This window comes from Lissotriton helveticus, chromosome 9, assembly GCF_964261635.1.
Source record: "Lissotriton helveticus chromosome 9, aLisHel1.1, whole genome shotgun sequence".
Lineage (NCBI taxonomy): Eukaryota > Metazoa > Chordata > Amphibia > Caudata > Salamandridae > Lissotriton > Lissotriton helveticus.
In genome coordinates this window covers 1,154,824,021-1,154,851,919 of record NC_136070.1, presented here as the reverse complement: position 1 = coordinate 1,154,851,919, position 27,899 = coordinate 1,154,824,021, and the positions used below count along the sequence as shown (strand labels likewise).

At 40.1% G+C, this 27,899-nt stretch overlaps 1 protein-coding gene across 2 annotated transcripts in view; it reads left to right on the top strand.

Moving 5' to 3' along the window:
• CACNA1D (calcium voltage-gated channel subunit alpha1 D) overlaps nt 1–27,899 on the top strand; it is a 1,365,963-nt gene that overhangs the window by 659,072 nt on the left and 678,992 nt on the right. Inside the window, exons 8-9 of one of the 2 annotated variants that reach the window (XM_078661595.1) lie at nt 9,561–9,664; nt 22,505–22,671. In XM_078661595.1, the coding sequence (XP_078517721.1) occupies nt 9,561–9,664; nt 22,505–22,671 (271 nt within the window). Of the gene's footprint in view, nt 1–9,560; nt 9,665–10,311; nt 10,416–22,504; nt 22,672–27,899 lie in introns of both variants that reach the window. The other variant, XM_078661596.1, reaches the window with a different exon arrangement.

Genomic DNA, 27,899 nt, shown 5'->3' with positions numbered 1-27,899 from the left:
TGTTTTTTTCTGACGTGTAGTTATCCATGGGGTCTGCACATTGAAACAATGATGTTTTGTCCAGTTGGTACATGTTGAGCTGTAGTTTACATCTAGTCAACCATCTCCCCAGCATTATCCTCTTGAAGATTCACTGCACAGTCTTCTTTTTAGTTTCTATGTTTCTTTGTTGCACCACACAACACGCATTCTACAATTTTGAACCAGGTATGTGGCACTGTGCGGGCTCATACAAGCATATGGTCTCACGTAGACCTTTTCTTTAGAATCATTCTTTCGGGCCATCTCCATTCCAAAAACACCCAGACAGCTGGCCCACTATCTCCAGTACCCCATGCTGCAGTTGGTCTTTGTCATTCTCTGACGACTCCAGCAAGTCTCTGATTGTTGCAATATTCCTGGATTTTTGTCTCCATCTGATGGGCCGCTGTCTAGCACCGGTGCCCTCAACCCTTTCAAGAGGAGTTCTCCTCTCAGACCGAGCTGGGTGCCTTTTAAGGTCCTTCTCCACTACTCCGTCAGGACTCTTCAGATGTGTCAAAGAAAATCGTTTGGGCATCATAAATAACTTTGAGTATAGAGGGAAAAAGGAGCATTATTTATTATTATTTGCCCTCACCTTGGCTTTAACTTTGTCAAAAGATTTCTTTTGTTTTTGCATGTGTGGCAAGTCTAATTAGCGAATATCATGATATTCACAGATTGGGGTGTAAGTGCATCCATTGTTCTAGCCACCGTGAGAACTGTGTCCTGCTCTCTATAGTTCAGAGTTCTGGCAATGAAGAGGTAGCTCCTTGCAGTTGTTTCCTTGCCAATGCCCGGTGCCCCGGCTCAAAAATAAAACTTGTGGAGAGTTGATTTGCAAGCATCTACAAGGAAGCCCACTTCGCTAGAAAATTTTGTAGGCTGAGTCCCTCTACCCCCTTTGGGAATCCCACTAACCAGAGATTATTCTTCCTGCTCTTCCCTCCACATCTTTAGGACATTCTTCCAGGATTATAAAGGGTGCAGAAAGGTTGCCCACTTGGTATTTAGGTCTTGGTCTGTGTCCTGTAGTTTGGCATGCAACCTTTTGCCTCAGCCACTCTGTGAACCCCGTCACATAGATCTTGCTACAACAGCATGACACCCAACTCCAACTCCTCTATCTTGGACTCCAGGGCAGTATGAGAGGCCTGAATGGCCTGTAGGATGGTGTCTGTCAAGGTAGACTTTAGAGATCGTTGTTTGCTCTGTGCTCCCTCAGAGCTCATCACCAGCTCCAGGGCTGGCTTTGTGTATCTGTCCATCTTGCTTTGTGCTCCTTGCGCCATTACTCGATCTTTCACCATGGTGGAAAGCAAAGCACAGTGGGGGCAGACTAGGCTAGGAGTCTTCACGCTGACCCAGAGTTCCTCAGCAAAGAGAATGGAGAGTCAAGTGCAGTGAATTCGAGGTGGATCAGTGCCATAGTCCAACCTTAGTAGTTGCTAAAATAATGGGCAGAATTCCCAGCTGCTCTCCATGGGCCACTCAGTGTGAGAGAGAGAAGATGCCAAAAAGGTGGAGTACAAGTCCAGATGAGAGGGACCCTGGTCCCACAGTCACAATAGTGAGCCTAAGTAAAGGAGCCAAAGCCCCCACAAACCTCTCAAGATGGTGGGCAGTTTGATTAACCCAATTTCAGGCTCTTAGAGTCTTCTTCATCCTATGGGGTCTCTCTTAGATCAAGGTGTTATTGTGTCTACTGGCCTGCTCACACCAGCTAACCTACTCCCCTGAATATGGGTAGCATGAGCTGCTGGATAGTGCCTCCAATTGGGCCAGACAGGAAATGTTTCTGTTTGGGGTGTGTGCATCTGAAGTCCGTACTGAGCTCCCACAACCAGGGGCGCAGATGATTCAACTAGATGATTCAACTAGATGAGCCAGCAAAATACTGCCCATGCCCCAGGAACCTCCACAATAGTCAGGCTCACTGATACTTTCCCATCATGGCCTACCCCAGTTGATCCCAAGGTGGGTGCCACTTGGCAGGCGGTAATGCAAGTGGGGAAGGGTGGACCCCAAGTGTTCAGTAGCGCAGATAGGCCGCAAGCCGCCTCTAGCAATCTGCGTTCAAGGCCCTAGCCCATCCTCTCTACTCACTGCTCTCGTCCTGAGGGCTTCAGGAGATTTTAGGCAGATTGCCTACAGGTTGCCCTAGGATGGTGTTTTCTATGGCTGAAACATCCCTACAGTGTGTCTGCCTTGTTAGTTGACCATGCTACACCCAACTAAATTACTCTTCTAAGGGATCATTTCCAAAACCCCTCTAAGTGCAGAAAACTGTCCCATTCATTCAGACAGCATGGAAATATTGTATAATCAATTTATTGGAACCATAGGAACCTTATGTAAAGGGATTTTAGGAAGCAGTGATAGACTTTTGAGCCATTGTTGCAGGTTCCACAAAACTCGAATAGGCTAAGGTTGATGCTCACTAAAGGGACGGTCAATTTGATTGATTACTTCCCTTCTGAAGTTATCGTATCCCGGCACAATAATGTGGTCTCACTGGAACAGACACTGCCCTTCCCAACCAGACTCTGAACATCTGGTGTTACTATTTGGATTGCATCAAGACTTCCTGTTTTTTTCTTTATTAAAAGCCCTATTCTTACTACCTTACTTCTGGATTGGCATGACAATGTTTACTGTAAGGAATCATCTTGGCTGGAATGCTCAACGCACCACTTGTCTGCATAACTCAACATTGAAAGTAGTGTGCAAAACAAAACCTAATTTTAAAGGCTCATAAAGGCCTATCTAACAGGTGTCAACACCAAGTGTGCTTGGGTTCCAAACAAATCTGTATCTCAAAAAATCCCACTTGAGTGCTATTCCTCACTTAAACTGCATCCCCACTTCAATGGAATAGGCTTCTCTCTGTTCGTGAGAGTCTGGCCCTGCAGGGCATATTTCCATTCTAACTCCCTGAAATGGCAAAGTGAAACCCGGAAGTACCTATCCATGATTCATCTGCAGGCTGCTTTTACATTCTGACATTGTCCCAGGTAGCTTTGCTCAATCTCAGCTATGCTCCTCTGCTGTTTCGGACAACCTTAGAGAAATGTGTCCAGCAGTGCCATGCTGACACCTTGCTCATTATAAAAAAGAGTTACAGCTGGCACCTTCCTGCTTCCTCCATGTCCAATGCGCCAGTGAACTGCTGCAGACCTATCTGGTCTCTATTGAACACCTTTATTTACATCTTTATTTCATCATTGTGATTGTTCATCTGTGAGTGTATAATCCCACTCAGGCTTAATCTCCAAAGGCAGAGGATAAACCGGTGTCATATCTGCAAATAAGCCATGCCCAGCTCTAAGTGATTTAAGGAAGAGAAAAACAAAACATAACAAAAGTTGCTCCCTTGAAACTAGCATGCTCAGGGATGCCTACCTGCATAGAAAGATCACCGAAGTAAACAAAAAAGTGATGTGTGGGATGCTTGAATTAATCTCATCCACTGGTAATTACTCAGGACGTATTTTAGCCCATTTTGTTTTTTGGTCACTGTGCCATTTCAGATTAGACCCAGCTGAATGTAAATCAGCCTTGATCCTGCTCCAGTAAGGACAGTCCTGCCCTAACTGTGCCAATTTTGCCCTAGTTGGGGCTCTTTAGTAAACAACAAAATGACACTCAGCCACTGGCAACTACTCAGGGTCATTTAATAAAGTAAACATACAGTACACGAAAAAGGTTAAAATGGATTCTACATTGTAAGATTGAGACTACTTAGAAGACACACAAGTGAAAACCTTCCTGCTCATTTCCGCCATCAATAACTAATTCAGGTTACTGTGGTACCACCCTTGGAAGTCGTGCTCAATTTAGGGTAAAATATGTTAGACAAGGAGAAACAAGGAGTTGACATTTTAGGAAGAATTAAAACAGGAATTAAAACAGGAACATATGCCACCATATCTATGACACCCATATATGTAAAAAGTGCTTAGAGAACATATAGTTAAACCTAATAAAACTATGGTTTTCAACAAACCTCATCGTTTGCCTGCCACATACTACCAAAGCACTTCATCATTTTGCTTATATGCTACTAAGAAACTGCTAACCTTTGACATTTCCACCTTTGAAGGTGGCACTCTGTAGTTAAAGGTAAGCAAAATGGGTTAATTTCCCCTCCTAGACCTTTGTGCTGTAGTTTTCCAAACAGTAAACCGGTCACATGTTCTATTATTTGATTGACATTCATTGAACCACAAGCTTTGGCTTAGGGTATTGCTGGCTTTCTAATGTGCCTCCTACTAATTATTGTGGCATACTAGTCACTTACCTGAAAGTCATCATTTTCAAAAATACCTCAATTGTTAACCTTGCATCGATACATACTTATGATTGGAAATTACAAAGTCTTGCAGCTATCGCCAGACGATTATGTGAGCATCACTAGAGAGGGGCTTTGGCTCTGCCTCAAGTTGGGAGCCAGGAGTATATGTTTTGATTCGGCAGAAAGTGTGTGCTTTCAAACAAAGTGCTTGCCCTCCACGCAGTGGTGATCATTTTGTTTATTTAGCTAGCTGCCTGAACTTGACCTTTCAAGAGCAAATACATGAAAGTTAAACGCTGTATAAGTGTCTTAGATTAGTAGATAATTTATGATGTTTGTCTTTCTCTTGCAGAAGCACAGATAAGAGGAAGGGATCCATGAGAAATGTATACCATTCCACATGTTGTTGAACTTGTGTGTGTTTTATTGAGATTGGGTCAGACGGTGAATGCAAGAATGAGTCAGTGGATGGATGAAATGATGTATGAATGCAAAGATGAGTGACAGAGTAAGTGTATGATTACCCATTGAGTGCCTAAGCCCGATAGTGACAAAAGAGACACTTTCATTGATAAGCCTATTGGCATTGACAGTGCATGGCTATCTTTTTTCTCCACAAACAATATTTCTCCCTGTGGAGGAACCCTTCTCCAACTTCCTCACCAGTTTTGACGAGTCCTCTCTTCCCTTTCACACCGTCAATGGATTTTATTCCTGCCCTTGAAAGGATTAAATCCGTCAACATTATGAGTAGGAATACGGTTTGTGAATACCGACAAACGTGAGTTTTAGAGGTGTGAGAAGGCTTTATTACACACGTCTTGCATAGTTTCCCAATATTGACCTTTTGGTAATTGTTTGAATTTCCTGCTTTTTTTACATCTACATTATAGCATAAGTGGTAAATGGGGCTGAAACTGTTATAAATTAATCTTAAAACCGTTCTCCACTCAACTTTACATTGGGTGACTGTGAGCAATCTTTTTTTTTTTTAAACAGCTCAAAAGCACCAACTCCTGATTTCAACACGAAAACTAATTTGCAGAAAACTTTGGGGACTACGGGTGGTATTTGTGATATTCATGAAAATGAGGGTAAATTAGGCAGAGAAAAAAATTGCACTGGCCTAGTAAGTTGGTGAGTGTTCAGAAAACTCTCAGCTACTCCTGTCCTGGAACACTCATTTAAAGGGATTGGATGCAATCACGAGTAAACATACCTATGTTGAAGTAAATCCTATTACCAGTGCAACCAACACCAATGTATGGGAATTACAAATCCCCTTTTACTCTTGCCGAAAGGCTGTTTGTTTCTACAATTTTAACTTTCAACTGCAAATGACGCTCATTTCGCGAAGTTTCATTTATGATAAAACATTATAAAACGCCTATCAGCTGTAGAGGTTGCCGTAGAAAGCTGTCAAACGTGCTGTTTTCTCCAAATGTTTGATTCTCACAAATGAAGGGACACGTAGCACAAAAGGTAAAGACAACAAAATATGGATCATCAATATGGCTACCCCATTAGGCAAGAATACATAACTCCTAACAAAAACCCAATATCACTCACCTCCTAACCACCACTAGAAATATCAACACAACAACTTTTGGACGGACCACAGCTACACTGGAGTGAGAAATGGATAAATGGTCTCAAAGGAGATAAGTTAGAACAGATTTAAAAAAAAACTCCCTCTACGCAGTTGTTCCCTCCACCAATGGGAACGCTGCAGTCATACCAGTGTTTCTGACACCTTAGGAAAGCATCATCCATTGACTGTCTATATCAAAACATGTTCTTTGCCCCTATTTTTCACCTTCTGTTTGGCATGGTGGCAGAGAGACGCCTCTTCTTTCAATTGCATCAGGTTTGTTATACTCTGCATCCATCTCCTTTGTTGTGTTGAACTGATTCAATTAGGGCCTTCTTCTTTTATAGTCACTGTCTGGTGTATGTAGATTGCATGGAGAATCGTAACTCTGTCTGTCACATAACCAGGTTTGCAATAATTGTCCCTTCCAATGCAACATTCTTTTTCTTATTTTATAAAGTCTGCATGCCTTGCACACCACATGACACAACTTCAGAAAGGCTTTTGAAAAAGAGTAGGCAAATGGACCTCTCCAAGAATATTTGGCATGTTTAACAGGCATTTGTTTGTCTCAAGTCATGCGTTTTCTCAATTGCTTGACTCGCTATTTGAGAAACAACACAGAATACACCTTCTCAGAAGTCTTTGTGGCATGCAACTTCACCAAATAAATCCACCACTTCAGATCCCACTTGATTGACTATTGTTGTCTTGTCCCAGAGGTCATTCTCTTCTTATCAAGAGCACATATCCATTGATTCATGTATCTCCTCAATTGACTTCAGTTTTCTCTCAATTTTATTGGTATTTTGCGGAAGGTCTGTTTAATCTGCCATTATTTTGAAGAGGCTCTGCCCACTAATTTTGGTAGTCTTGTGGCATAGTGCGTCACTCACAAGCATCAGAGGCAGATAACTTGGCTAAATAAAGCTCTTTCTTCCTCACTTGGTTTTTTCCTTAGCCTAACTTAGTAATCGTCCTGTTGATGAGGAGCATCTCACAACCTAGCTTCCTTTTCTGTCTTGAAGCCATAGAACAGTGAAAAAACAGGAAGTAGTACAGGTGGCCCAGGTACTCTGCCCACCCTTGTCTGAATTTATGTTCTCTCCCCTCCTTTAAATGTGCTGTTCATGTTAGGAGACCTGACTGCCTCTAAGTCACAGACTCGGGCTCAAACAGGAAGGAGCCGTGCCATGGCACCTATATTCTTTAACCTTTTGAACATGTTTTCATGGAATGAACATAAATGTTGTTTGCCATCTAATATTCAGATGTCTTTTAGGAAAGTTGACTAAATCAGAATTTAGGGTTGGGCTTGTGTGCTTATTTTCTTCCATCACTGATAATAGTGCCCAGAAGGGCGAACACTCAAGTAGGCAGGCAGAGAGTGATTATGAACGTAGTTTATGAGACATCACAGTTAAATATAAATGTGTTCCTAGAACTCAGCAAAGTCTTGGCAGAATCAACTGATACTCTGTGGCCATCTTGTAATGTGTATATGAGAGACGTGTCTTCTGTGTAAGGCATGCCTAAAAAACAACAGAAAAATGGAAATGTATACATAGCATGAGAAAGAGTAAGAGCAATTCCCTAGTTCAAGAGTTAACCAAGGCTAAATATAAATTCAATAGGAAACTCAGTGTGTTTGGCAGACAGGATGAGTTCTCCTTTCTCATACTGGGCACTGCAAATCGTTGAAAAGTCCTGGGGAGTTCTAGCTGTGCATATTAAGAAGAAGTAAGTAATGTCAAGAGCCCTTGCTCTTCCTAGCTGTAATTGAAGAGCTGTGCTTTAAACGATAGAGCTCATTAAGGAATTAGCACATGTTTGTAGATTACCTTATTAACTCAAATATATAATAGACATGTGAAATACTAGCCATGTCAAGGAAGAGTTGTTGGTGTTTTAAATGTAGCTGCCATAGTTTGAAGGAGCAGTCAGAGTTACTTTGGAGTTTCTGATCACAGAAGTGGAATACTTATAGGCATAAACATATGGACACAGAGACGTCTCTATGAAATAATGACATTCTGGTACAATTCTACTACATTGTCTTGACCAGTACCTCTGGTTCCCAGAAAGTTCTTTTATAAGACTGTCAACAATCATGGAAAAATCCAACTAAAATAGTATGTTTCCATAACAAGTATGATATACATATGTCTATCTTTATCAATATCAAATTAAAAACTTGATGAACTTAATGGAAGGGAGATTGCATATGGTAATAAATAGTATATTAAATGAAACATAAACATATGTGTGTTAGGTAGGGCCTTCAAGGACAATCTTCTGCTGTGCTCTGACACATGAGAGACTCAATAAAGTTTGTGTTTATGTTCTCAATAGGCATAGGAAAAGCATTTGTGAGGGAAGAATACAAAAGCCTACTTACAACTATGATTAGCTCCAACATTTTCCAGAGACATATTAATAGAATTCAATCCTTAAATGGTAATCTCTATGCTAGGATTCACTTCGGACCCTTTTGCTCCACGAATGACCATCTGTGGCATTGACTTTAATGATAACACTAGAGACAGTACTGATTGTAATCTGAGGCATTGATTGAGTGAGTGCAAGAGAGGGAATGACATTGCTTGGTTTGCCATTATCTTTAGAGTAATTGAAAACTTTTAGCACTGTCAGGTACATTGTCTTCCAGCTCGAGCAAAGCAGTCTGACTTCTGACTATCTCTTAGATTTGACCTAATAAATGGCCTCAAGTAGATGAAAGACAACCCTAGTAGAATGATAGAAGCACGCACCATTATTATCATAAATGTGCAGACCAATGCTGGCATTTTGCACAGTGAAGGATATTTTTTCCCTATGGGATAATAAATTATTCACCTTGGATATTTATCTTTGATGGTATTTTCATAAGGTGTATTTCTACATACAACGATTGTATTCAAAATGGCAGTATTTTTTAAAAAAGTAAGACTTTTCTTTTGATATTTTATTTCTAGAAACATTTCCTGTTTAATGTACATTATTTTCAGCTTGGGAAATGTTTAGATGGGCAAATAATGTCTAGGTAGTTACAACTAACGAAATAAATCTAAATATACCAATAGTTTGTGGGTACATCAAGCTAAACCATTATTGGATTTGCTGCTTTTCAATGCTTGTTTTCTTGTAATATTTAGAAAATAAAGTATACAGTCATTACGTTTTGCTTGACTAACGTTATTTATTGAAGGTATGGATAAAGCTTTGTAGATGGTTTTTCTGTAGTACCTAAAACATGTATCTCCTAGACCCTTTAAAGCCAGGCATATATAAAATACAAAATAACCCACACCTGCTTATTGCATGCCATGTTTTACAACAAACGATTAATGGTATCATGACATTTGGTTAATGGGTTAAAATGTGATTTTAAATCCATTTAAGTCAGATTTTCAAATACGTCGGATAACATCTTAATGTGCTTCTAATGCAAATTAAACATAGTTTTGTATTTAAATTGCAGAAAATATATGGGAGTCTGACTGTTTTTTCTTCTTTGATGTTGATACCTGTTTCTGCTCTTTCATTCATTTACTGTTGGTTAAAATGTTTACTTTGTGAAATGATATTTGCACTCGAGGCTTTCCTAAAATACTGCAGGATACTGCTTCTTTAAGTTGATCTTATTTCTTACAGATGAATGATGCAATGGGATTTGAGTTACCATGGGTGTATTTTGTCAGTCTCGTCATCTTTGGGTCTTTTTTCGTGCTTAATCTTGTGCTTGGTGTATTGAGCGGGTAAGCATACACCTTCTTCATCATGAAAGAGGGGTCCTGCTTTCAGTTGCCACAAGAAAACAGGTTGTAAAGTGCAGCAAAGGGCTATTTTGGGAAACCTTTCTACAGCAAGCATCAGCTCTTACAGATTTGTGACCAGATCGTTTGAAATTTTTATTTTGTCTGTAGAAATTACTGAAAAAGCAAAATTGCATTTTCAAATAAGTGCTGTACAAAATGGTATTTTTAGTAGCAATATAAGCATACACTAAATGCCAACTATGATTAGGCCTATGATAATAGCCACAATGTTAAAAATACCCATTTTACTTATTTGCACTATAAAATGGCGAGTTTAGGTATAATTGTAAATAGGCTATTGGGAATAAATATAGGAAAAACTCTTCTAAACAACTATGAAATTATTCTTGTATCAAAGAGTCCTACTTGTTTGTTCCTGAATAAGGCAAATTCTTAAAGCAAATCTAATGCAGTCACCTAAAAATATCAAATATAAAATGGAACGGTAAGTACTGGTTGTTTGAACATCAAAGTTGAGTATAGGGTTGATTGTTATAAAAGTAAACCTGTTTAATTTGGCAACTGCAAAATGGGCCCTGAAATGTATTCAGTTGATTAATCATAACTCATGTCCTTACATTTTACAGGTAAATGATGCAATAGGATGTGAATGGCCATGGGTCTATTTTGTTAGTCTTATCATCCTTGGGTCATTTTTCGTTCTTAACCTGGTTCTTGGTGTACTTAGTGGGTAAGCTGTTGAGTTGTCATTGCATAATCCACTGCTGTGTGTAAAACGGCCTCTTGCTTCGTTTGCATGCACTTTGAGTTCTTCCACTTTACTATTAGCCTTTAGGTTTTTTATTGCAGTGTGTGTTTGCCTTTGCCTTTCTTTGGTTAGAGAGTGTGTACACTGCTACTCACTAAGTAAGTTTCTTAATCATATATCACTCAATGCTTTTAGTTTTTCATTTTCTATTCATTTTAGATTTTGAAGTAAAGATGTTCTATATACAGAGTGGTGTGATTAACTTTATTGCCAATCACTCAAGTAAAAATACATGAATATTAGAGCAATCATTTTACATATAACTATTTTTCTCAATCTATATTTACAGTTTATTCTTTAATTTGTAAGTAGTCATTTAGTTCTTCCCAAAAATCACTAATCTTGAGATCGAAAGGTGAACGGATACAGTTTGCCATTTAAGGGACTCAGCAATTTGGGCTAAACATACTTAGCTTGGGATTTCTTGTCTCTTTCTAGGTAGTCCCAAGTAGCAAGGCAGTCTTCAGAGAAAATGTGTTAAACATTAAGCTTAACAACATGGCTAACAAGTTTAGAACGTTAAGGCCCAAACCAAATGTAATTAAAAATGGTGGCTTTATGAAGTGGATAAAAAAAACTGTGCAAAATTTGAAAAGATAAAACAACAAGAAAATTATTTGTTTTCCCTAAACCTGCCTTGAGGATAGAGGTGTACAGAGATTATCCATTCAATGGGCATCTCACACAGGACAGAAATGCTGTGCAAATGTAGTTACTTAGATTTAATGCACAGTGCTCTTTTGTTTGGGATGCTATAAAACATTCTTACAAGGAGTTTTCCAGGGTATAGTAATCTTAAGAGTGAATTTCATAATGCCCGAGCCTTTTAGCAATAATATTGTAGGAGCACAATCTAACAACACAGATCAACTCTGTCATTTTTTAGCAACCCCAGGTCACACATCTTATCAACTGAATATTCACTAACATTTCAACTTGACTCAGGAACCTGGTTATTCAGCAACTTGCTCCACCATCTGTGCAGCTTCCCTGAGACAGAGATTGAATTCAGTTCAGAAACACTCCTTCCACTCTTACTGTAACAGGCATTTGAAGGTCCACTTGAAGCACACATCGATAGGTGTATGTACCTGACAAGTTCTAAAATGTGGTTTAAGCAAGGGTTTTTAAATCAAACCTATTTGCATGTGACCCTAAGCCAGTTTTAAGGTATTCCCAGATTCTATACACTCTTTCAATTTTGAGCATCCAGTTCCAGTACTTAGTGTTGCGAACATTTCTTAGTGTGCTTTGTATTACACAATCCAAAATGGAAGATGACAACTATAGAGTTAAAAACCTTTCTCGCCCCCAATTCCACACACAAGTCGCATTGACTTTAAAGGGACCTCAACACCATGTCCCAGCACGATTGTTGGAAGACTTCATAGTCAGTATAGATTCTGGGCCTGATGAATCCATCCACAAGAAAATACCCATGTGTGATATTCTGTATTCAACTGCAAATGTCCAAGCAGTACTACTAAGTCATCTTCTCTCCGCAATGTTTAGAACTTACTATAGAGAACTGGAACTCTGTCACGGGTCACTGTTTTCCCCAGAAAATTACTTAAAATGCACATATATACTTCCAATGTGTCTGTATATTTGGACATATTAATATCATATGAATCCATATCCCTTGTCCTAAACATCTTGGTCATTGATTAGATATACTTGGGCTTTGATGGTGGAGAAAATGAGGCATATAATACACAAGCCATTGCACAAATAAATCCATTCAATTAAAATTAGCCCCTGAAGTGCTATTTTACAATGAACTGAAGCTTCTTTCATGCGTTCATCTTAGGTTCAGCTACAATTTCCCTCTGACTAATATTTTTCTTATTGTTCCATCTTGTTTGTTAGTCACTTGACTAAGATATCTAACCCATTGACGGAGCCCTGAAATCTAGGCTTTTCTGTGAATAGGGTTTCAGCTATAAAATGAGTATTTTCAATTTCTAAGATGGGTAAATTGCGTATTTTAGCTGAAATTTGAGTATGCGAGAACCCATACCATCCAATTTGAGTTTTAATTTTGCTGCATTCTTGTTCCCTTGTGATGAGTAGTGTGGCTCACTGGTTAGAGGCGGCAGGCCTGAGAGCAGAAGTCAGCCCGGGACCAGGGTTCAATTCCCGACGCGGCAGGGTCGTGGACCTTGGTCAGCGGACTCGATAATTCTCGCTTCGGTGCTTACTATAATCAGGGGTTCCACTCGGCAACTCTGGGCATTAGCTTGCCTAATCTCCACAAGGGCCCCACCAATTCCGGGGATGCCTGGCTCCACCTTGGGGACTCCCAGCAAGGGACCATCCCACAGGGAAAGCCAGGACGGGTTCCCCAGAGTTATACAGCGCCGGGACGCCCCGTTGCTGGGGTAGCTGTGAGCTTTACAAGTATACTACATTTACATTTACATTTACATGAGATTCCCATTTCTGATCCTGCTATCTATTTTAGCCATCCCCTGTTTTACCCAGCAATGTATTTCTGTAGGTTCTATTTATAACAGACCACCTCTAATGGAGTCTCTGCATAGAAAAAGGAAATGCATAGTCTTTTAATCAACCGTGTATAAATTGACAAAAACGTGTAATGACTGATGTCCAGTTTGTGGTTGTGTGATTTTTGCTTCAGAAAAACACATTATTTTTTCTCCTTGCATTTGTTAAATATAAAAATATTATCCTGGAAGTTTGATTTCGTACATCTGTCAAGATTAGGTACACTTTAATAATCTTTGAAATATGGAAGAGCCAATCTACCTATTTCTTTCGGAAGTGTAGTTTATTTAAACCAATTCTTGGTTGTTTATGTTCCCACAAGTATTAGCCTATTACAACCTCCAGTTTTGAAAACATGTTCAGATAACACACATAGGAGCCGGCCAAACAAAAAAAAGCAGAGTGGAAGAATATACATTTTTATCAAAGCTACCCTTCCTTTTAATGTAATTGACCACTGATTTCATCTCTCCAATAAATGTTCTACCTTCTTCAGCGGTGGTATATAATTCAGATCATAAAGATCTGAATATTTTTCTGAAACCCAGACTTCCAAACATTTCTTAGCATTTTTATTTTAGTAGGGTTGGAGGGTTAGACACAACATAAATTCTCATCTGCTGTTTAAAAAAAAGACATCTCGTAACACATAACGGAGATGTGCCATTTGAAAACAAAGAGGGGAATTCTTGCAGAGGTGAGGTCCTAAGACGAACGCACCAGCCTTGCAAAACCTGAGATGGAAATTACCTAACAATAATACAAACTATGGGGTTTGGCTTAATCCCAGAGATCGATATATCTCTGTGCCCCAGTAGTGAGGATAGGCTGAGGCAGATATATCTTTAAGCATTGTAGGGCTTCTCATTGAATATAGTTTACTTGTGCTGCTACTCACTCTGCTGGCATGCATATGTTTTCTAGTTGCAGAGCAGTTGTTTTATAATAGAGTACAATACTTTAAATACATTTGGAAACTGTTCCAGTGTTTCTATTTTTTTATTATGGTCATGCATGAGTGAGAAAACAAAAGGCTACAATCTGTCTCCACGGTTCCCTGAGGGGACCTAGGATCAGATGTAGGTAAATACCATTTACCGATTCTAAAATACCACATTTTACCGATTCGGTATTTTAGAATGGGTAAATGGTATGTAGGTATTCATTCGGTAATTTTTACCGAATCGGTAAAATTCGGTAAATACCGAATCGGTATATACCGATTCGGTATTCCCCATTCATTCCTATGGGCCAGGGTGTCACATTGACATTCTGTTGCACCCCTGAATAGTGCATGGGTGCACATGTGGCACACATACATGCCCTAAGGGCATGTATGTCTGCCACATGGCACTGTTAAAAAAGCACAAAATTGCTTTTGTAACGGTTTTCGTTATTTACCACCAACTTGTAGATGGTGGTAAATAACAAATCCTTACAAGTGAAAAGCACTCACTTGAGTGCTTCCTACATTAAGAATTCGGTAATTTACTGAATCAGTATTTAAGAATTCGGTAATTTAACGATTCCTTAAATTACCGATTCAGTAAATTACCGAATCCTTAAATTAGGCCCCTACATCTTAAATGCTTAATACCGGTTGGTAACGGCCGAAAGTCGGTAATTTCGCCAGTTACCGACTGGTATTAGGCTTCCTACACTCGGACCTAAGTGTTGTGTTCTGGGGTGTCAATTTACCTGTCATTCTGGGATGGTTAGGAGAGAGGTAAGGCACTACGAGCTAGTGAGGACTGGGGTTCATTGTTACTGATGTGGTATGGTGACTCAGTCCCTGCTTACTGACATTCTGTGATCCCAAGCATAGTTATGTTTACATATAATCCCTGAAACAAAAACAGATTTTAATTTTGGGCTAGCTTGATGTGCTATAGTACGCGGATCCTTGAATAGAGCAAAAATAATCAATGAATTTAGGCACCCCTATTGAGTCCCTAGTGAATGATATATTTCTTTCAGGTTTATTTTTTCAAGCCAGGTAAACTGAGGATTTAATGTATAAGGCATCAAATAATTAGCCTTTATCCATGTTGGCAATATTTTATTACCACTATTATGTTACTAGGGTCTCGCATAACTACAATATCTAGATCAAATCTGATTATGTATTTGAGTGTTTAGGCCAGATTAAACGGACACCACCATTTTTGTGTTGATTGCATTTGTAAAATGTGACATCCAGATTAACAGTGAATTTGCCTTCTTATCTGAGAGGTTGTTTCTGAAGTAAAATTGTTCAATTGTTTTAGCACAGAAGGCAGTTGATCGAAATGTATGAATTGTGGGGATCAGAGATCCTGTTTGGTAGTTTTTAAAAACATAACCAGACCCTCAGCTGCAGGTTAGGCGGTCCTACACTAACACTTTTGATGAGAAGTAAATCATTATTCCTCATTTGCTAGGTCTTTGTGACAACTTAGTGCTTTGATAAAGTTAGGCTTCCCCACCACATTGGTAGCTGCATTAAGAAGACAAACGTGGGGTTGCCTGATGTTTATGCCTTTACAAAACAAAAGGGACTGGCCCGTCTTTTTAAGTCCGAAGCCACCAACCTAGGGCAAAGATTCAGATTTTCAAATTGTTAAAAAATGAGGGGAACCATGCAAGATACATAGTTTCCTTCATTGCCACTGGAATTTGCCACCGATCACATATTGTCAGGCCTACACATGGAATATACCAAGAAGTACTGTAGAGCATCTTCCTACCTTGTTGAAAAGTAGCAAATGGTGCAGTCCGTAAACGCTAGCATTGTTTCTTACCTCCCATAATTTTATTTCACGGGGTTCTGTGGATCCTCCTTAGTATCACCTCCGATATAGATGTGGTGTGAATACTTGGTGCTAAGTTATTTGCCAGCCTAAACTATATTTTCTCAAATATTTTATTACATAAGTCTCCACTTTGATTTCTCAACCAGGGTCCAACTACTTTTTATTTCAATGTCTTACTTTCTCAGCAGTTAAAACAATATTCATGGGGTATCTGTCGTTTACTTGCATTTTTTCTCATGCATTTTAAGAAGAGAAGTTTACTCAGTTCTCACATGTCCCAAAATAGCAAACTTTCTAATCATTTTCAGGAGTAACTGCAAAATATATTGACAGTGCTCCTTCTAAATTACTTTGTTCAAAACTATTGTTCACCGCTTCTCCACCGCCCACCACCTCCAAAGATTTTCTCTATACATACCCACAAACACTTTAACTATAGTTTTGTGTTTGACTTTATAAAATAGACTTGAATATCCTATAATGGGAATTCTGCTGTGATAACTGACCACTGTTGCCCCCCCTAAGCCGTGATAAAACGACAGAGAAGGATGCCATTTAATCCACACATTGAGAGTTCAACTCTGGTGCAACGTTTGTCAGATTTCCATCTGAAAACCTCGGAAACATTTTGTAAGGGGCACAAAATATAGTCAAACATCACTTGCTCTCATCCGGGAGTGGGAAACCATGGAAAACAATAGGGGTAATCAGCATCCATGGTACACTCAACAGCAGATCCCTGAGATGGGTAAGGTATGTACTGAGACTTCTCTTCTTTGTTGAGGTTATATTTTATTATATATAACCGTTTTATATAGCCCAGTGGTGCCAGGCGGTATTAACATTCTTTTTAAGGAAATAACTATGTACAATAAAATTTATTAACATCCACTGAAACACCTGAAAGAAATGGTATGGTATGAAGGAGCAAGGGAGGGTGGTGCGTAGCAGTCAAACATACCACATATCCATGTCAGAACAGGTGGTCATGGGAGACTGTCTACAACGAAAGGGCAACATATTGGTCTAGCTCAAATGCATCTTGAAGAAATTAGTCTGCCAACCTTTCTTGAAAGTCAACATAGTATGTTGGGTTCAAGGTACAGGGGAGTGTTTCAGAGACTTGTTTGCGCACATGTGAAGGACTGTTGTAAGACTTGGAATCTATTGAATTGTTTGAAGCCTCAGAGAGTATTTATTCCCCTGAGTTTGTCTGTCTTCCCATATAACCAAAAGATTAGCAGTGTTCATGTGAATGGATTTAGAAGTCGTGCAGCCAGTTTAAAACTTGATCCTGGCTTCGGAGGGTAGCCAGTGAAGCTCCTGTAGGATTGGAGAAATGTGGTACCATTTTTTATTGTTCAGAATTAATTTAGCTGTAGAGTGAATTAACATTTTGATTGCTGCGGGTACGGAGGTCAGGATATTTACAGTCGATATTCACATACTTGCTGTTAGACCTATGAGAAGAGATTCATTCAGGTGAATCTGATTATCTAGTCAATGTCTGTTAAAAGTGTTGAGCATTACCTTTGGCATCAGTTGACTTTTTGAAAGGCAATGCCTGACCCATAAGTACTTAGGGGCATATTCTCAAGAAGGGCGTTAAAATGATTGCCGCTTTAGCGGCAGGAAACTGTCTGTTTTGAATTTCTTGTTGTGGCATAGTCCCATCAAGAGTCTTTTTTTACATGAACCCAACAATCTTTATCCTCAAGTGTTTGTGAATTCTGATCAACTTAAAAAAATTGGCCACCATGTTTTACCAGGATTTACAGTTGCTGGTATTTCTCATAAACATGATCTCTTGTCAATTCGGTCTTCTGGGAAAATATTCTAGGCTGGTCTGCAGGATTCAGCTGTGGACTATTCCAGCCAGTCCAGATGCAAACTCAGAGAAACAGGAAAGACTGATGGAACAGTCAATCGCTAAATTAACTAGAGCTGTGAACCAAACCTGAGACATCTACAGAGGAGCTACAAACCCATTGACTCCTGAAATTATCTCATCCTTAAGAAGATATGTTATTTCATAGTGATTAGTGGAAAGACATATTGGACAATTACAGCAGAAAGCATCTATGATAGCTGCCACTGGGTCTGGTTAGGATCTGAAAAAGAGAATACCTGATGGTTTCACCTCGAAGCCATCAGATCTTCCCCAAAATTGACCCAGCTGAAACGGCTGGTTCAAGTGTTTTCAATTTCCTAATGATGCTAAAGCAGACATTGCTGACAATAATAAATCCCAGAGCTTTTGCACTTTAGGTAAGTTAGGGTGTGGATTCTTGAAATTCCATAATAAATAGACAATGCTCGATCTGGGTTTATTTGGTCCTGTTAGAGTCGAGGATGCATTCTGTTTTTAGTAGGATTTATTTTAAGTTAGGGATTTGTTAACCAGCTTTGTATGAGGACAAGGCTGTCTTAAAGCCAATACATTGCCTTGCTTGTGTCGACTTTCAAAAAGAGTTGAGTTGTACCGACAAAATAGTTAATCTTGAGTCCGTGATTAGCCCAAATGGCTATAAGAGGCTCTATGTATAGGTTGTAAGTTACAAGTGAGAAGAAGGATTCTTAAAATATTCTGCAATTCAGGTGTAGCCGCTGGATCCTGATTGTGCCTTTCTGGCCGAAAGACAGGAAGAGATTGAATGTGGAACAGTGTTGTCAAAAGACACACTTGTTAACCTGATGTTGATTGTGGCTTTATTATAGACGGTGTCTAAAGCTTCTGCCATCATAAGCAAGACCAGAAAGCAAGGACCACTGTTGACTGTGTTGCAAAGAGCATCATCCACAACCCAAATGTTTGTTAATCCAATAAAATAGCTTGGTATGTTATGTTAGGTAGACTTGTAGAGCACACTAATCACCCGTGAGGTTATCCAGGCACTTGAGCAGGTGAGTGGGCATATGATGCCCGCAGAGTTATTCAAAGACCCAGATGTTCAGTTTTTTGCAGAACGTAAGAAGTGAGGAGGAGGTCCTAAAGTGCTGGGGGAGGTCGTTCCATGTTTTGTGTGCGATGTAGGAGAAGAAGTGATCTCCTACTTTGTTTTTGTGAATGAGGGCGTGTATGCGAGTGAGGGTGAGGTAGAGTGTAGATGTCTGGTCGGCTGGTGAAAATGTATGAGGTTGTTGAGGTATATTGGGCCGTTGTTGTGGAGGGCTTTTTAAGTGTGAGTGAGTAATTTCAATTGACTGCGTTTGTGAACAGGGAGTTAGTGGAGTTCCTTGAGGTGCAGTGCAATGTGGGTGGTCTGTGGGATGTCTAATAAGAGTCTTGCGGCAGCCTTCTGGATGGTCTGGAATCTTTGTAGAAGTTGCTTGGAGATGCAGGAGTGGAGTGCGTTGCCGTAATCAAGCCTGTTTGTGATCAGTGCTTGGGTGACAGTCTGTGAGATGTTCTGTGGCGGTCACTTGAAGATCTTACATAGCATGTGTAGAATGTGGAAGCAGGTGGTGCTCGCTGCATTGACTTATGTTGTCACTGAGAATTTAAATGAATAGTGTTCCTGTTGTGCATTCCTTTGTTTTCTGTGATTTATTCTGTGTCATTGAGAGTTTGTCATCAAGGATGATTCCAAGGTTTCTAGCATGGGCGGTGGATGTTGATGTTTGTCCGAGTGCGAAGGCCACCAGGTGGAGACCCAGGGGTGGCCTTGTTACCGATCAGTACTTCTGCCTAATCAGAATCAAGCTTGAGGAAGTTTGTTCTCATCCAGACTGCTACCATGGTCATGCATTTGGTGAAGTTGGAAGTCGTACTCTTGTCTGTAAAGCAGAGGATGAGTTGGGTATGATCAGCACATGAGATGACGGAGATGCCTTGAAATTAGATGATGTTGGCTAGCGGGGTGAGGTAGATGTTGAACAGGGTGAGGCTGAGGGAAGATCCCTGGGGAACCCTGCAGATCAGTTTCTGATGTGAACGAGACAAGACAAATTCTGACTAGTCTTCTAAGACACTAAGAGGGAGTTGCTATTGATGTCATTTTGCAAAGCGTGTAGGTGTTTTATGGGTGTGCGTGATTTTGCCTTGGTTGAAGTTTGTGTTTTTCCATAGCAGAATCGCCTGCCCAGATGTGTCTGAGGAGATGCATTGAGTGTGCTTTGCCATTGAGAAAAGCCTCTCTTTGTGGTTTAGGGGTGAAGAGGATGTTGGTTTGGTGTTTGAGAGTGAGCATATTTAAGATGGTCACTTTGATTCTGTGTGAGCACAAATGAGAGGAATGGTGGCAACTTACCTTGTATTGTCAATGAGGTGCCTGTTTGTTGAAACCTAGCTTGTCTATTGAGTTTAGAAGTAATTTCTCGGTGGGCAGGATTAATGTGATGCTTTACAGAAGAGGGCTTTACCATTTGAGGGCTTTAGCAGTACTTTTGGTAATGTGATTTGTTTAATGAGGGATGTATAACTTTCAATATTGCAAATTGTTCTTTGAGTTTACTTTTGTGCCATTTGCTTCAACCAGGGCGTAGATGGCTTATTTTTCATGGTGTGCAGCTTTAGGACCATGTGACTGTCTGTTGGCTTTCACAGTGATATTAATTAAATCAAGGAAGAAGTTGATGTCAACAGTGGGGTTTCTTGTGTTTTTTAGGGTGACAAATCTACCTTTAAAATATTAATGTGACTATAATTGAAGGAAATGGAACTTTAGTTGGCCCTAATAGATATTTTTGTTTACTGGTGATCGTCCTGTGCATTCATACTTGTGATTTGCACTTATATTACTTCAATTGAAGAGAACGTATAAGATTCTATAGGTCATTTTACAAACTGACTCCATAGTTTCCTAAATGTTTTAGTCCCTAAAAGCTCACATCTCATTATCATATGCCATGGATTATTGCTTCCCTCTCGAGGCTCTTAAAAGCAGATCCATTGCTTCTTGTGATCTTCCATGATGTCTAAATCTTTGTTGCATTCTTTCCTTTTAAATGCTCTGTCTTATAAGAGCATCACCTTATCCCTTCTGCCCCCTGTCGGTGTCGGTGTAATTTGAGTTTGCCCGTATCCTTCAGCATAATTAAATAAAGAGCAAACATAGGGCCCGATTCACAGAAGTAACTTAAGACAAAATCCTAAACTTACTACCATTTTGGTATGCACAGAAAGCACTTACTCATTTTGGTATTCACAGAAGGCACTTACTCATTTCGGTATTCACAGAAGTTAGGAGTCCTAACTTTAGGACTCCTAAATGCCTTCTGTGAATACGGAAAGTCTTAAAGTTAGGATTTTTCTCAGTTTAGGAGTCCTAAAGTTAGGAGTCCTAACTTTACTACTTCTAAACTGAGAAAAATCCTAACTTTAAGACTTTCGGTATTCACAGAAGGCATTTAGGAGTCCTAAAGTAGGACTCCTAACTTCTCTGAATACCAAAATGAGTAAGTGCCTTCTGTGAATACCAAAATGGGAGTAAGTTTAGGATTTGGTCTTAAGTTAGTTCTGTGAATCGGGCCCTTAACATTTTGTGTCCACACAGAAGAGGCATACTCAAGTTACTTTAAGCGGGTTGAGCCACATGAAAGAATGGATGAGTTTAACCACAGTAAAAAAGCTTTTTACATGACATTGAGAATCAGCTCATGTCATGCTTTTCCTAGTTATTTATTTCATCTTTTGAGTTTAGAGGCCGCCACCCTTCCACACCACTAAACAGGACTGCAACCCGCCCGCCAGATTACGTGTTTCTTCGTGGTCTGGCAGGCAGTCTTTTGACATTCCCACAGTGGTGTCTTTCAAAAGGCACCGACTTGGGACTGCCAAAGCAAGTTCTTGCACTGCATAGACTGTTAAGTTCATGCCATGCAGGAACTGGTGGTGCATGCTTACAGGTGGGCACAGCATGTGTCCCCCCTGCATGCATCCCCAGGCCTTGAGTCAAGAAAGGGGCCCCTTAGGGCCCCCTTTGTTTCCTCGCCACCACCCCCTTGCCATGGCGGGCTCACCGTTGTGGTTAATGTCACAGTACGGAAACCCGTAATATGCTTGGCAGGTCTGCAGTGGCACCACCAAGCATACTGCGATCTCAGACCGCAGCACCACCGCTGGGGATTGCAGATTAGGCCCTTAGTAACGATTCTTACTCAGAATTCATTCTGTGCAGACAGGAGGAGGTTACAGAGCAGGTAAAGTAGATTTTCCTAGGTCTACATAAGAAAAATTAACACATTTACCCACAGTGAGCCAGGTGGGGAAAACGCAACCTATACTCTTTTAGTATACCTTCTTCAGTCATTGGTCTCTCTCTGTTTGACCTCTCTTTCTGTATTAACCTCCACATCTGTGCATGGATTTAGCATGGAATATTACCAAAGTGCATGCGAAATTAGTTTTTTGGTTTTTAGTGCGTACATTTTCACACTTGCATCAATTTTAAAATCGAATTACTATAATATATATATTACCATTGCCAGATATTGCCTAGTACAGTTATTACGATGCTCTGTCAAAACGATTTGAAGAATGCATGTCGTGCTGAACTAGTTCTTCATTTTAATGTATTTTTGTCAGTGGGCTGCCTAATGATTTTAGGGATGGAATGAATTTACATGCACGTGCTTATATTTAGCCCACTGCTGTTTAAAAGCAAATCGTTGAATATTGTGCTGGACAAAAGATAATGTTGTTGGACATAAATGTTGTTTAATCAGATTTTTGTGTACATTTTCCTTCTACACGTTAACTACTTTCAACAGAGAATTTTCCAAAGAAAGAGAAAAGGCTAAAGCAAGAGGAGACTTTCAAAAATTACGTGAAAAACAGCAGCTGGAGGAGGATTTGAAAGGATATTTAGACTGGATAACACAGGCGGAAGACATTGACCCAGACAACGAGGATGATGGTGATGACGAGAAACGCAACAGTATGTAGTGTCTTATTTCTACTTTTATAGGTACTAGTTAAAATGCAATTAAATCAAAAGGCAGTTTGAACAGGATTTCACTAAAAGCACACTATTGCCTTTTTTAACGCAAATAGGCTACCACTAGGTTCTCTTTCTTGATCTTCCAGAACATCAAAATTGATAGTGGTTTCACCCATAGCGGCAATGTGCCACAATTTCATACATCTGTGGACTATTATCTGTTGAGCAAATGATTCACATTTTGCTAAATTTTCCTAGGATTTCTATATAGATATTTGCGTCAAGGAAACTCACCTTGGATATTTTTGCTCTTTTTCAAAAGAAAAGTAGCAAATAGTGTGGCCAATGTGTGTGCTCCATTTTAAGGCAAGTTAATAATGTATATGTAGCGTAGGGCGATGTTGCTCAGCATGTTTAAAGCACATCCCCAGGTGAATTCCAGAAAGAAACCTGCCAACGACTGTTCCTGAAATCTCACTTTTCTAAATTGTCTTCTCCCTCGATCTGGTAAGCATCATCTAGTGATGTGCGCGGCCATTCATAAGTCATCATACACGTGCATTCACTCACTCTAGCATCAGACTTGGTTCCAGTATTTTATTAATGAATATAGAATTAAAATATGTTGTTACTATGCTTTCCACCTCTCAAAATGCATGTTGTTTCCACTTTTGTTTTTAGCACTAACTCTTACAAAAGTAAAGTCAACGGTTCTACAATATTTTGTGCACAACCGCCCTTGGTTGCTTCCCATTTATTTTTTGTGCTTTTTGAGTTCCCATAGACCTTGAACCCAGTTTACTAAAAGTAGTAAATCTGTACCTGTTTTCCTACATACAGCTGCATATTTACTGCTGTTCGGAATTCCCAGACATTCCCAGTAGTGAGCCTGGAAAGCTGCACCAGTTATAATGCTTGTAATGTCATGCTACATGTTCCCGGGCACCTGTTTGGGCAAAATGGAATTGTACATAGTCTACATATCCGAAGTGAGGACATGTAGCCCAGTGTGCAATTGCTTTACTTTTTTTCAGGGGGAAAAAGTATGAAGATCTTGCCCTGCAACTTCTCAGTTTTTGGAGGTGGCTTGTTACCCCTATCAGCTCAGGAAGGGAAGTTAGTCCAGCCCTGTGCTTGAGTAAAGCTCCCACTGCTTTCAGGTTGAGAAAGGACTTCATGGAGTTTGTGAAGCTGACTCAGATGTTTGTGTGAACTCACAAACTTTCAAGGCAAGTCATGCCTGGATCCTTCTGACTACACCCAGTGCATTTCAGGTGTAGGGCTGTGTTGCGTGTCCGAGTCTCCCCAGCAGCTTTATTGATGTGATCTAAAATAGACTTTGTGATGTAATGTGTGAGGTCATGAGCAGCGTAGCTGAGGTTATGTTTGCATGGTTCATGTGACTTGCAAGTTTCTGGATTTTCTGTTTTAAATCCTTAGTATTAAGTTTCTTCAACTGAATTTTTTAGGAGCATTTCTGTGTTTAAAAAAAAAAATTTTTGAGTGAAGAACTATGGCTACTCTTAACAAAGGTATTTCAGTGATTATTGTGTTTTTTTAATGATATACTTTGTTTGTCGTCCATAGTAAGATCAAGCTGGTCAACATGGTCTGTGACTAGCCACGTCTCTGATTATTACATACAACTGAGGCCGTGTACAGTGTGTGCCTTCTGCCACATTTTATGCTTGTTCCCCTCTTCTCAGAGCTAGTGACCTACCACCTTTTATTTTATGCCAGTCAACCTCTTCTCAGAACTAGTTATCCACAGCCTTTTGTTTTATGCCTGTCAACCTCTTCTCAGAACCAGCTATCCACAGCCTTTTGTTTTATGCCTGGCAACCTCTTCTCAGAACTAGCTATCCACAGCCTTTTGTTTTATGCCTGTCAACCTTTTCTCAGAACTAGCTATCCACAGCCTTTTGTTTTATGCCTGTCAACCTCTTCTCAGGACTAGCTATCCACAGCCTTTTGTTTTATGCCTGGCAACCTCTTCTCAGAACTAGCTATCCACAGCCTTTTGTTTTATGCCTGTCAACCTCTTCTCAGAACTAGCTATCCACAGCCTTTTGTTTTATGCCTGTCAACCTCTTCTCAGGACTAGCTATCCACAGCCTTTTGTTTTATACCTGTCAACCTCTTCTCAGAACTAGCTATCCACAACCTTTCGCTTTATGCCTGTCTACCTCTTCTCAAAGCTAGAAACCCACGATCTTTTCTTTTATGCCTAGCCTCATCTTCTCAGAGCTAGCGACCCACAGCCTTTTGTTTTATGCCTATCCACATCTTCTCAGAGCTAGCCACCCACAGCCTTTCATTTTATGCCTATCCACATCTTCTCAGTAGAGCTAGCGACCCACAGCCTTTTGTTTTATGCCTATCTACATCTTCTCAGAGCTAGCGACCCACAGCCTTTCGTTTTATGCTTATCAACATCTTCTCAGAGCTAGCGACCCACAGCCTTTCGTGTTATGCCTGTCAACCTCTTCTCAGATCTAGCTATCCACAGCCTTTTGTTTTATGCCTATCTACATCTTCTCAGAGCTAGCGACCCACAGTCTTTCGTTTTATGCCTATCCACATCTTCTCAGAGCTAGCGACCCACAGCCTTTCGTTTTATGCCTATCAACATCTTCTCAGAGCTAGCGACCCACAGCCTTTCGTTTTATGCCTATCAACATCTTCTCAGAGCTAGCGACCCACAGTCTTTCGTTTTATGCCTATCCACATCTTCTCAGAGCTAGCGACCCACAGCCTTTCGTTTTATGCCTATCAACATCTTCTCAGAGCTAGCGACCCACAGCCTTTCGTTTTATGCCTATCAACATTTTCTCAGAGCTAGCGACCCACAGCCTTTCGTGTTATGCCTATCAACATCTTCTCAGAGCTAGCGACCCACAGCCTTTCGGTTTATGCCTATCAACATCTTCTCAGAGCTAGCAACCTAAGTCCTTTTGCTTTATGTCTATCCGCATCTCTTCAGAGCTATTGACCCACAGCCTTTTGTTTTATGACTGTCTGCCTCTTCTCAGAGCTTGCTACCCACGGCCTTTTGTTTTATGCCTAGCCACATCTTCTCCGAGCTAGCGATCCACGGCCTTTTATTTTATGCCTATCCACATCTTCTCAGAGCTAGCGACCCACAGACTTTTGTTCCATTTCCATCCACATCTTCTCAGAGATAGTGACCCGCGGCCTTTTGTTTTATGCTCACCCACATCTTCTCAGAGCTAGTGACTAACAGCCTTTCATTGTATGCCTGTCTACTACTTCTCAGAGCTAGCGACCCACATTCTTCCGTCAGGTGCAAAGAGAACTGGGCGCAGTGTCTGCTCATCTCAGCCATTGTGCACATCCTTCAGCCCCATGCAGTGTGCTTTTGGCCAGGTGCATCCTCCCACCTGGCCCTGCCTTCTCATCTGCTCTGCTATGGGCATGGAAATGGCACTAATATTGGCTAGTCCTCTGCATGTTTGTTTTCATATTTCTTAATGACTTTATAATTTATGCATTTCAGACCATAAATAACGTATGCATTCCTATCTGACGACCTCAGTGACCTTGTGTCATCAGGGAATGTAAACGAATGCTGCTATTTTGTCCATAACGGTATAAACTTACTCTTAACCATTCCCTGCCATTCTCTACCCTGTCTTCTTTGCCTCTTTTTTTTGCTATTTTCTTCATTATTCCGGTTTAAGGTTATAGTAAAAATAGAACTAAACGCCACTGCTTCCCTAAATACTTTTTAGTCGTACTTTTTTCGTTATTTTTTTTTAAATTCTGCACAAACCTGCCAGTCATATTTTTCAGAGAGAATTGTAAGTTTTTGTGCGAAAAATGTCTTTTTAATGACGCGAGGTTTGATCCCCTCTTTATCCTCCCTGCTGGGGAAGATAGTGCATCAATTTAAAAGTATTCATATTATAGAAATTTCAATATTTTTCTTGTAAATGTCCATATTTAGCCTCCATTGTGTCTCACTGGACCACTCTAACGTAAAAGGACGTGACCCATAGTATCATGACCCGTAGTATCATTAAGTAACTTGCCTTCGCTCACAGAGTACTACACGTGTGAGGATTTATCAGTGCCAAAATCTTCTGGCTCGAGGCCCATAAGCTAACCATAAAATATCACATCATCCCAGGGGAAAAGCAGTTGGAGGATTGGTTAGTTGTATTTTTAAACAGATTTAGAACTCCATTCCCATTATTGATGTAAAAGTCGAGAATATACTGTTTGCTACATAAATACACAACAGGCCATTAACACAATTCTTTTTGGTGCCTAATGTGTTTTGTAATGTTTTCATATAAAGAATAGATGTCCATCCCTATACAGTACTTAGAACACATACATTTTGGTGGGTCAGTTCCCGCATTTTGTAAATTGCTAATGTGTATAAACGATTATAGTTTATGTTTTAGATTTACTGCTAATCATTGCTCATCTTATTTCACCTCACATCTGTAATGGCTGTGCTCTAATATGTGTATGTGGCTATTTGTTGTATTTCTGCCTTGCTGCTGCTGCCATCTGCTGTGTAAACGCTGGGAATGCGTGAAATGTAACACCAGGGGTTACACTGGCAGACTTGTTGGGGGAAAAGAAGAAATCGCGATTTAAGTGCTTTAACCGTTCTGAAACACATGGTAAATTTTGTTTTGTGTGGAGATTGGACTTTTTTTCTTCTACTCTGCGTGCATACGCTTGCAGTGTGTATTCCAGAAGTGTGTTCAGCATGCATGCAATCTTTTCTCTATTGCATGCTTTTTCCATTTTAGCTGGCAATGTTCACATCTTTAGAATGTACCTAGAATTGTCCTTTTTTCTGCGTATGATTTCTTTGTGATGTCAAAAATCTAAATGTTTCGTAATTCATTTATTAATTGTGTAAATGTAACCATTTAGTTCAACCTAGACGTTTAAATATTGTGTTTTTTATTTATGACTGGAAAGCTATATAATTTATCTACATTTAATGCATTATTTATATATCGGTTTGCATAAATAGTTTGCATAGCACATGGGATGTGGCAATCACTTGCAGCCAAGCCATGAATGTTTTAAAGGGTGATCTCAGCCTGCTGCCATGTTCTATGCACTCTCAGCATAGTTCTAAGTTTATAAAGGGTCAGGGAGCCAGGGCATAACAAATCATGTATGGTTGGAGGCATGGGTACTGCGGGACCTTTACATTTTGAGGTCTCCTCTACAGACAA